This window comes from Tachysurus vachellii, chromosome 12 (genome assembly GCF_030014155.1).
Source record: "Tachysurus vachellii isolate PV-2020 chromosome 12, HZAU_Pvac_v1, whole genome shotgun sequence".
In the NCBI taxonomy this organism is placed as follows: Eukaryota; Metazoa; Chordata; class Actinopteri; order Siluriformes; family Bagridae; genus Tachysurus; species Tachysurus vachellii.
The window spans coordinates 16,068,675-16,080,461 of NC_083471.1; the positions used below are offsets into that span (position 1 = coordinate 16,068,675).

Genomic DNA, 11,787 nt, shown 5'->3' on the forward strand with positions numbered 1-11,787 from the left:
CCTAATACTGTAGGTATGATAAGACTAACCTCATTGTCCATGTATTGAAATATGGACAATATAGACTAATAGGAACCTACAGACTAGGACTTAGAATATATTATACTGAGCGCTCCTAAAGAAAAAAAGATATCTCATATATGAAAACACATTAAAGAGATTAGAACTCAAGCTGTGTAGAAACGCACCTTAAGAAAAATGGCCACAGCATGAGCACAAATGAGAGAAAAGAATTGATAAAACACTGTAGTGTCTTAGAATATGTGTATGAGATGAGCTGAATTAATATTTACCTGGTTTCCTGGATTTACAGGAGACAAGATGATGTAATTGTCACCATTTGATGATGTCACACGGGTGCCCTTGAGGGTCTGTGTACGAGTTTTGTAGTCATTTTCTTCCCGTTTCCCAGTCCATGACCATCTCGGCTCCCGGGTTCCATTTCCGCTACTCTCAGAGCTGTTTCCCTTCTTACGTCGACTTAGTTTGTGGTTGGAAGGTCGGGAAAGCAGGGGTGGTGTTTTGTTTTGGGTCTTGGTGGAGGGAGACAGACTGTCAAAGGCAGAGGTTTTATATGAGGGCCTGTGAATCAGGCCTTCATAATAAGGCTTCATTACTGGCACTGTCCTCCAGACCACCACTGTGATCTCGTTCCGACAGTTTCTAAAGGAGGAGAAAACATTTTCTAGGCATACAACTTAAAATGTACATTTTAATCAATCATTTCCTATGATCTTTTCCAGTGGTCTTTTCAAGGATAAACATATTTCCATAATTGGTTAGTTTCCATAAAGCACAGTTCTTTAGACATATTTTTACACTATACAATTTTACTTTGTCAAATAATATGTCAGTAAGATAATTACTGTATTCTAGTACTTTCATTCAGATGTTTCCTGTGTGTATAGCAGGAAGATAGGAGAAGAAGTAAAGGAAATGCTTGTAATTAATGAACTGATGCTGATCCTGGTCTCCTTTACCTATAACCAGGTCTGTGAAATGTTTTCTTATAACAAACAAAGCACTGAATACTTTATAATGACACGATATAAATGATACCAACAATAAGAGAGATCAAACTAAACAGGTTCACTGTTCGCACTAGAGTCTGATCAGGCTTATTAAGCTACTCAAAACACACAAGTAAGCTTAACCAGTTGTGAAATTATAATAAAATTAAATGCATTATTTCATGAAAGTCTATTTATAATAGATATTTCTTGTCATTTATTAGAAATGAATCTCGAAGCATAATTAAAACAAGGCAAGACATTCAAGAATCTACATGAGTAATGTGTATCACTCCCTAAAGTTGCTATGTGATATTAAAACAGTAAAAATGACAGACCTGATGGCATGTGCCAGGTCCACACATTTCCAGTGCTCTACAGGTTGGCCATTCAGCTGAAGGACTGTGTCCAACTGCTGCAAACCAGCCTGGTGTGCTGGACCACCTTAAATAATTTCAGAGAACAAAACTCCATAGCTTACATTCCATAGTATACAATAATGAAAATATCAGATATGTATAAACACATGTTTATGTTCTGCATAAACAATTTTCTAGAATGCCATGGGACTGACCTGGGTCCACAGCTTGCACACGCACAGGTGAGTCTGAGCAGATAGTGAAGCCGAAACCATCCTTTCCCCGCAAAATGGTAACCTGCATGAACACAGCATCAGAATTACTTCACCTTTTACGTGTTTAGCTAGGTCAAGCAATCGACATCTGGGTCAGTTCCAATTCAGGAGCTTATTCAAAATCCAGTTGCTCAGGGCCTACACGTTGGCCTTGGTCAAATTTATATCATTTATATTTATTATTGAGTTTATTATTGAAAAATTTTCAGGAAATACCCTAAATGAAATATTTCATATAAGATTATTAAATAAATGACAACTTAGATTATTTTTTCTGGGATTAGAGAAAGGAAGGTCAAGCAAAACACACATTAATGGAAAAGTACTTCATGTGAGAAATACAGTATCCTAGCAGCAGTCAAGTTTAAATGCCACAGCTCCAAACAGTCTGAGATATTAAAATGTACAAGTTGCTGGGAGATGTAGAGAGGCCTTTACTCTCAGTGGGAAGAAAGGGAAACGAGTTGCTTCTGAAAACCAGGGCTCAGTCAAACAGTGCAAAGGGGGATATTTGGACAGGGCAGAGGTGAAATGCCAAACGAAGCGGGTGCCAAATTAAATAGGGAAATGTGGAAAAAAAAAAGTCTTGCATGCAACAAAACTCCTGGTAGACAACAACAAAGTGGATCGATTAAGAGAGAGAGCAGACAAAACTATAAAATTTTGTTAGCATTCCTTTCATTTTTTGCTTCCTCTGTGTCAGCTGGTTTAAGGACAGCACTGAAACAATATCAGATCTGGCTTTCCCCCTCTTCATCAAAACAATCTGCTCTCTTTTTTTCATGTCTAAGGCCCACATTTGTAATGGCCTCTAACTGAATGATTTTACACTTCGTAGCATCCTCCATGGACAAGTACTTCTATATCAGTAATCCATTATCTTTTCATTCATGTAGTTTTACAAATTTCAGCAGATCTGTTTAATGTCTTGTATTCCCTGAAAACCAAAGCACTTAAATAGTTTGCACAAAAAATGAAACCAGATCAATCTATAACAGAACAGATGGTTAATGCTTATTAGTAAATGGACATGCCAAGAATAGAAATACGATCAATTATTCAGTAAAAAAAAATATTCCCCATATAAACACGTCTCCTATATCAGAACAATGTAAAAACACTCCAACATTCAGCGTTTCCAAATTTCCCCATCAGCAAGACAAATATAAGCAGCACAGACTAACCTGAGGTAAGTTGCGTTCAATGCAAAACCTGCACAGTCCATGAATGGTATGCATAGCTCCTGACCTACACCTGCCTGCACATGTACACAACTCCCCTAAAGCTCTGTATGATCTGAAGAAGCCCGAATCACTACATGCATCAGTGCTGTTGTTCAGAGTGCAGTGCTAGTAAAACACTGCATGCCCGCTCATGGGAACCGCTCTGTATAAAAGAATCACAGGAAGTAACCTTCCAACCCCCCAGGCCGTGGCCAGGCAGTATGGCTGCACTTGATAAGCCAACAGGTTTCCTGAACAGTTCGGTACTGTAAGAGCTCTGCTCTCTCTCTCTTTCTCTCTCTCTCTCTGTCATTCTCTTCTGCTAGGCCTGATTTCATGTAAACACAAAACATCCATTATGACTATGGGGCATTAAAGACATGTTTGTTTAAGCTGGGCACATGTCAGCAAGGTGTTACAGCGGGACTTTCTCCTGTACGTGGCAAAAAAACATGTGCGGCACAAGTTATGAAACGTTCATTTGCACACTTGATGATATGTTTCTATAGGGAATAGGAATGCACAAAACACAAAAATATATATGTTAAAACAAATTGAGCATGTTAAGTAAAAATAAAACCTCATTATACAAAATTCACAAATGTAGCTCTTTACTAGATACTTTTCCCTCAATATTATATCAGCAAATTACTTCTTTATGAGTCCAATAAAAGTCAGGTGACAAACCTTAGGAACCTATAGGTCTCATTACTGTAAGACAAGAAGGAAAGCCATCTATGATTATAACTGGCTTTTTCAGTTTCCAGATATTAGGTAGGAAAACATGTCTTTGCCAAGAACAAACAGACTGGCAAGAGCATGGAACGCAAAAGGAGATAAATCATAAACAACACGTAGAGGCGGGCTTCCTATTACGGCCACTTTGTTAGCCTTTCCCGTTTCCCAGCTTTGTCTGGAGAGAAAAGCCCAATTGGAGAGCAAGGCCTGGGAAAAGCTGCACGCTAAAGTGGATGGGCGGGTTTGGAATCAGTGTGAGGGAGTAAAAGGCAGAGACAGAGAAAGAGTGAGAGAGACAGAGAAAGAGTGAGAGAGTGAGAGAGAGAGAGAGAGAGAGAGAGAGAGAGAGAGAGAGAGAGAGAGCACATGACAGGATCTGTGTGTGTGTGTGAGAGACAGAGAGAGAGACAGATATGAGAGACAGAAAGAGACAGATATGAGAGACGAAGAGAATGATGATGATGAACAATGAAGAATAATGCAATGTGTAATATCCACAACCACGCACTCCCGTTCTTCAGCATTAACACAGCTGTTTGACAATGACATTACGCCATTAATGACAACAATGGATGTTTATTCATTTTTAAAGTTCTAAAATCACAAGTATAAAAAACAATCTATAAAATTAAATACTTTTAAAACCCCACCATTTGAACCAAGCAAATAGACAAAGTTTATAACAAAAGAAATATCCAGACTCAGATGTCACGGTGCTGGTTTATCTATCTTAAATGAAGGTTTTGCAGTATGAGTAAAGTTTCAGTTATATTCCATCACTAAGAAGAACCAAGGAGCACAGAGATTTGTCTGTATACAATGTCTTCTCTCTTTTATGATTTTGCCTCATATCAACTTCGTACTATATCAGATGTCCATTTTTGCAGTCTGTCCATGCAAACAGAGACACCAAATAGTCTTATTCTTGCAATCATCACTGTGGTATATGTAAAATTATGGAGGCACTATTAATCAAATTTTAATTAGAATCACAGTTTTGTCTTCCTTGTGCCACTACTGAATTAAATAATTATGATGAAAAATTATGCTATATTTTTTCCCTTTTTATCGCTACTGTGCTACCTAATTAAAAGGTTTAAAAAGTCGAAGCTCACTCACGGTCAGCGATTGCATGTTCTCTGGGGATGAATTATCAGGTCCAGCAGCATGGTTGGTCAGAGCAGCTTCTGAAACATACACAAGAGAGTCCCATGAGTCCCAGGAGGAAAGAGTGGCCTTTGAGAACATTGCTCCTGTCCTTGAGGAATCCTGAAACACAGCAGCACACTTTAACCAGAGTTCTGCTTTGGTTGACAGTCCCTCTGAGATGAAATGGAGTTAAAGAAGCCTGTGTATGCCTTTATTCATCTCACATGGAGCTTTGCTCACTGCTTTAGCCAGAGAGAGAGAGAGAGAGAGAGAGAGAGAGAGAGGAACCAGCTTCTCTCAATGTATTATCCCAATCTAGCAACTACAGGCTCCCCCCACATCGCTCCCAGGAAACAATGTCTTTTTAAGCCTTCTTCATTGAAGGTGCTTTCATCTGGGACACAATACAGCTGCCTTTCTCCCCTAAGGTCTGACCCAATGCTCTAACTACCCACTCTCTTATTCTCTCTCTCTCGTGTCATTTTGTCTCATCAAGTTTAATCTTTTCTGATTTCACACTTGGGACACGTGTCCTCCAGCTCTCTTCATCCTAACACACACCAGTACTTTTGCTCACATAATTATTAGAGCAGCTTTACAAAGCTTTTAGTTAAATACAAAAGTAGAAGTTACACCCACTTGCATTTGCCCTAACTAGTCACTCTGAGTGAATGTCTCTGCAGGATGGTTGTGAAATAATCTAAATCTCAAAAGTAGATTTGAAGTGACTTGGACACTCCATTAAGACAATTAAAACAAATAAAAAAAAACAGTAGCCTGTGTACATCTTTCTTGTTACTGAATAGCACAATGTATTGAATACACTGTACAGTGATACATATGCTTCCTGCACTAAGATCCACCTATGTGAGAAAAGTGCGAAGATGCTGCCATTGTTTATATTGTGAGTTTTAATGAAAAGGTTGATGACAGGAGCATTTCTGTGCAACACATTCAATAACTGAGTAGATACAGTTATAAATCCATATAGGAAGTGATGTAAGATTACAATTTGCTTAAATTTGTCTATTAAACAACATCCAGAGAGTGAGTAAATCAGTAAATACAAGCATGAATACATACTGTCCTTTCCCTTTATTGTTAAAAAGAAATACAGACATTTTCAAGACAATTCAACAATTCCTGTTTTCAAACGTATTATTTCGGTTTTAAAAGGTCATTACCCATATGATGAAAAGAAAAACATAAAATGTAAAAAGCATTAGAGAGGCTGTTAGTACAAATAATTTTTCATGAATGTCTAGGCCTATAGCAGATAATCTATGTATGTAGCTTTAAGCAGAGAAATAATCATCTTAACTCACCATCAGACTGCTTGATGTGACGTGTAGCTACTCGCAGATGTTTGTTCCTTCCCAGCTCCTCACCCAGGAGATAATACCAACCCCTGATCTCCTTCACAGAAAATTAAAAAAGTGAGCTTTGTCACTGGGCAGGGAGAAACACAACACAACACACAGACAGAGAAGGGAGAGAGAGAGAGAGAGAGAGAGAGAGAGAGAGAGAGAGAGAGAGAGAGAGATGTACAACACTGATACAATGATCACCTTCCAAGAATACACTAGCCCTCACACCACGGGAGAAACCTTGGTCAATTTTGTCCTTGTCAATGTGACCTTTTTATTTGTGGTGGGATAGCTACAAGAAGGCAGCACTATATATATATATATATATATATATATATATATATATATATATATATATATATATATATATATATATATATATATCTGTTAATATTATCTTTGCCTTAAAAGGGTCCAAAGTAAAGACCATCATATCTCTATGCATGTACCGTATATGCCTGGCCTTTACTTGTAAATTTATCTCATGCTTTGTTCATGTAAGTAACAAGCCCTAATGCACAAAAAAAGATATTAGTGCTTATGTGTATACCTTTGATGAAGTGATGAGGGAGTGAATACCAAAACTCATACAGCCCAGGAACTCACCCTGTCTGCTAGAACAAACACACATCCAGTCAAACAGAAACTTTATAGCTAAAACAGCAACAATTTAATAAGTTTAACAAACAGAAAGATAATTATTGCTTATGGGCGCGTTGAAAATTTTGCAGAAATGTAGCAAATGATTCAGTATATAAATATAGAAATAAATATAGACCACCTAGAGGTCCGACTGCGATTCCAAGCAGTCACCAACAGTCTTTTCACTTGCTTCTCCTCACCCACATCTCTGTGCACAAACATCAAAAACCTCAAAACCATCAATCACTGTCCAACCAGATAAGAAATGGCTTCTGTGTCTAATGAGGAAAAGCTTTTTCCTATTGATTCAGTTTGGTCAGAAGATATAGCTCCAACTATCAAATCATGCATGTAAAGCTAGGAACGTGACAGAGCGAAATGAATAAACACAATTAATAATTCAGCTATGATAATGTGACATTTAGCTTGCTCTTTATTTTCATGCATAAACTTAAATAAAATTACTTTTGTGATGTAAAGCAAATGTATTAGGGATACCTAAATCAATAGCAATATGTTCCAGGAATATGCCCAATAAGTCTGTAACAAATGCATTTTTTGTTATATGGGCATTGAATGCATCAAAGTATGACCCAGCAGCTACCTTTAATAAATAGAAAAGCATTTTGCTCATGTTATGTACCAGTTTAATCACATACTATTTCTGGTCATAAAATGTAGCCAGTTAAAATGTATAATGTATACTGTACTTACACAACAAAAGACTCATTAAAGACAGGACTCTTGCAATTGATGACAGTTCTGGTCTTTTGCCTTCTACTGTGGTCAACATCTGGAACCAGAGCTATCTGAAATAGAACATCTCACACATTTTAATAAATGCTTTAGACTGAGAAGTTTTACTATAACATGAGGCTGTTTGTGTCATGGACGTAGAGGATGTCAGTCAATACATTGTATTTTAAGTAGTAATTAAGTGGACAGATCACTCGGACACTGAAAGCAGCACAGCCTGAGTGGGTTCAGTCTAAGGGTAAAACTCCTCAGAGGCTGACAATGACAGAAAGAGATGAAAACACAAATCTAATTTCCATTATATCTAGAACAGAGTCTAAACATTCAAGCTACAATTAATCATTAAACATCACAAATTTATTTAAAACAACAGTATAAAGTATCTGACCTACCTTGACATACGAGTCACATGGCCTACACTCCCGTCCCAGCAGACCCCTAGCTTCTAGAACTGTAGGATTTTAACACCAGAAAAGTTCTCAGCATTTTCAAAATAATGATACAAATTATACAATGATTTTGAAGAAAAGGTGAATAACCATTAACATCGATTTATAGCCTTTAAGTCATTTTAACTGTCTATAAATACTAAACCTTCATGTGTTCAGAACACACAATGCAGTGCAACTTCAGTAGTGATCATCCAATTCACAAATATTTATCTATACCTAATAGAGTACATGAGGGCTTATGGTACTTACTCTGAATATGTAGCAGATCATTGTCTGGTGTTACTGTCAGTTTCAGCTGACCTGTGTGCAAAAAAAGACATCATTTTAAACACGTGTTATTGTATGAAAATCATGGTGATCTCAAAAACTCCACTTACAGTTTCAACAGTACATTTATTTTTAACTATGCTCATTTTGATTCTCATGCAGAACTAAAAACGTCTGCCATTCACTAGAGAAACAATGGCTATAAAAGATCAAGACTCACCACAGGTTTGTAATATAAATGAGAATTTCTGACATTTGTTAGACCAACCCAGTGCCTTGCTCTCTGTGTGTTGACAGTCCATACCAAAAATACTTAACTAGCAAAGCTAAATATTGCTCATAACTCAAGGGACTATCATTTAACCAATGACAAAACCAACAGAAAGCAGGCATACATTTAACCGCCTTTCCACTTTTGAATAGCTGATAATGCAGCTGGCATTCTGATTGGTCAGAGCTGCTTTAAAAGGAGCACAGGGGGTGTGTCAGCAGCTGTTGTTGTTCCTGCTGATATCTGAACAGACCAGTCATAATCCATAAGTTACCATGTACCTTATCATGCTTAACATATAATCTGAGTGAATAAAACAGGAAAATCTATCCAGATGATAAATCACCTTCTCCTTACTCCCTGCTGTATGCGTGTGCTCACAGCACACAGACGACAGTTCAGTTGCATGTACATGGAGTGCATAGCCTTTATACTAAACCAGATACTAAATCTGGATGAAGTTCAGGTTTAAAATCTGTCAGTGAAACAATTAAATAACTGACTGCAGTATATGTATAGTAACATTTGTAATGTTTAAAAATCATTGATCTATAACATCATATATTGTAACAAAACCAGGTTCCTGCTGCTGGAGGTCTCTGTTTAGTCTGTTAATGGACTTTACTTCCAGTGAGTCACTCATTAACCCAAAAGGAAATAAACCATTCGTAAAACCCATGATGCCTTATTAATTCCTGCATGAGGTTATTCACAACCCTCAGCTAAGCCCAAGTTCACAGATCTGACTCATGTATGGAAACAACAACAGCAGACTTTGTTATTCCTATGTCATGAGCTTGCCTATGAGCTAATTTTTGCTGACGTGAAGGGCAGTGGTATGCAGAGGTCCCAGCAAAAGCAAAATAATTTTCATACTATGTTATAACCCTAGAAATTGAACCAAAAAACACCCACTAAACACAGCATTACAATTACAAATGGCATATTGTTTCAAGGCAGAATAAATAATAGTGGCAGAATGAAACTATGCTTTACACAATGAAAGATGGTGACGCACTTGTGACAAATGCAGTGTTTTGTCACCAGCAGTGCTTTAGAGAGTGACTTACAGACACTATGCAATGATTTGTGCATATTTGGATGTTTATACTTAAAATCAAAAATCAAAGTTTAACTGCATATAGTGTTTCTAATTGGGTCTTTCTTATCCAGTGCCTGGTATTTTGTGGGTACCTTCAGGAATGACTTTCAACTGCCTATTACAGGGTTATTTTCACTAGACTATTAGTTAACTAAACTCTAAACTGAATTTTGTTTTATGCTACGTTGTTATTCTTACTGTCGGGCCCAACAAAAATCTATGATTTTCAACCCCTGTGACCTGTTGGTTTATGGTTGTCATTTCTGCTGAAGCAGGATCCGAAACTTAAAAGATATTGCATGCTGCCATCTAGTGGTTAAAAGAGTGAAGATCCAGAATAAAGGATATTGTTTTCTGGACAAAGCATTCTCAAAATTTTAATTCTGCTGAAAAATGCATCATTACTGACTGAAAGAAATATGTACTCAAACACATAATACAACACAGACAGGCCATTACTAATGGTCTCAGTTACAAGAAGTGTGTATATTTTACTGTTTTAAATCTATCCCAACTAATAATATTCTTTGGGATGTTGAGTGTATTTGTTTCCATATTGGATGAGTGCTAAATCTACGGTGGCATGAAAGTCAGAAATCAGAAAGTAGAAATATGCTTGCCTTTGCCCCTAAATCCAGAGGGGTGAATCTTCCTTCTTTTTCTAGGGGCAGGTTTTGGAGTGGTACAGGTTTTCAGAGAGGTTTTAATCACTGTTGCTACTTTAACTTGTGCCCCTGGACTCTTGTGACACACAGTCCTCTTCCATTCACTGTTCTCTTGCCAACCTGGACAAACACTGACATAACCAAAAAAATTAACAAATTAACTACATTACCATATGTAGTGATCAAAAGTGCAGTTTGTAATGTAGCCATGGAACTGGCTGTTTTTATTATTCCTATATTTACTGTTTAAAATTTCACCCTCAAGGTCTCCAACCCAGTCTGGAACAGACCTGTTCAGCTCTGCCCATTTTGAATAAGAGACAACTCATGAGTGATATAAGTAGTTCCAACAGGGAGGGTTATTGTGTGGGTGAAGAGGAACAACTCATGGTATGTGGACTCCAAAACAAATCACACTCTTATGCGCTTGATAAAATGCATCCCATTCCAGATTCCAGTCAGCGTTCCAAATCAGTTGATAAATGACCAGTGGGGTTGAGGTCAGGGCTCTGTGCAGGCCACTCAAGTTCCATTCAAACTCCACAAATTCATGTCTTTAAAAACCTTGCTTTGTGCACAAGGACACTGTCATGCTGTGGTTTAGAGATTTAGGTTTAGACAGGTTTAGACTCCACCCCATAGTTCCAGTAAAGGAAAATTTTAATGCTACAGCACACACAGTTTGGGGAAACACCAAATATGGGCGTGGTCAGTCAGGTGTCCACAAACCTTTGCCGATATACTGTATCATTCAATTGTACTTATATACTATGCTATATCATTTTAGTGTATATATACGGAAGAGCATCAACAGAATGAACCTCACAAGTTTGTAGGAGAGGTCAAGTTCTGTTTTCTCTTAGTATTAGGTCAGTATAAACATATTGTTACAGCAAACTTTGCTGGTGGCTAAGACTAAATTACTGCTTCTCTAAGAATGATTAGATAATCACTGGAACTGAAAATGGCAGTGAAACCATTTTTATGGCTTGGCTGAAAACTTTACATATACTGTTATATTCAGATAAATATCACTAAAAGTAGATGAATGAGTTGCATGTAAAACATATCTGTTTTGATTTGAATGAAAGAAATTAAGTTGTTTACTTTAACTGATGTGAGGGAGCGAGTACCCTCCTCTGCCGTGCATCTCTTGCTGATGATTTCCGCTCCATGTTCTCTGGATGTCCTGTGTTGTCTCTCCAATCTCTGCATAGCCTTTTCTCCAGTGGTCCTTGATAAAGGTCTGGCTCCTGGAGCCAGCATGGCTCTTTAAAGGTGCTCCTCCTAGCAGAAGAAGAAGAAGAAGAAGAAGAAGAGGAAGAAGAGGAAGAAGAAGAAGAAGAAGAAGAAGAAGAAGAAGAAGAAGAAGAAGAAGAAGAAGAAGAAGAAGAAGAAGAAATAATAATAAAGAAATTATATGGCCAAAGGTATGTGGATTCTAAAACATATCATCCCCATATGCGATTCTTCAATCTTCACACTCAACAATAGCACCATTAATTTCAGGA

The 11,787-nt window shown here is 37.5% G+C and overlaps 1 protein-coding gene across 4 annotated transcripts in view; it reads right to left on the reverse strand.

Moving 5' to 3' along the window:
* Positions 1-11,787, reverse strand: part of LOC132855224 (regulator of G-protein signaling 3-like) — a 30,178-nt gene that overhangs the window by 16,130 nt on the left and 2,261 nt on the right. Inside the window, exons 2-13 of one of the 4 annotated variants that reach the window (XM_060884024.1) lie at positions 11,384-11,563; positions 10,232-10,407; positions 8,221-8,271; positions 7,912-7,970; positions 7,478-7,572; positions 6,903-6,971; positions 6,672-6,732; positions 6,080-6,170; positions 4,725-4,792; positions 1,585-1,666; positions 1,349-1,454; positions 294-663 (exon numbers count right to left, since the gene is read on the reverse strand). In XM_060884024.1, the coding sequence (XP_060740007.1) occupies positions 294-663; positions 1,349-1,454; positions 1,585-1,666; positions 4,725-4,792; positions 6,080-6,170; positions 6,672-6,732; positions 6,903-6,971; positions 7,478-7,572; positions 7,912-7,970; positions 8,221-8,271; positions 10,232-10,407; positions 11,384-11,563 (1,408 nt within the window). Of the gene's footprint in view, positions 1-293; positions 664-1,348; positions 1,455-1,584; positions 1,667-2,828; positions 3,015-4,724; positions 4,793-6,079; positions 6,171-6,671; positions 6,736-6,902; positions 6,972-7,477; positions 7,573-7,911; positions 7,971-8,220; positions 8,272-8,458; positions 8,607-10,231; positions 10,408-11,383; positions 11,564-11,787 lie in introns of those variants that run through there. The other 3 variants (XM_060884023.1, XM_060884026.1, XM_060884027.1) reach the window with 3 other exon arrangements.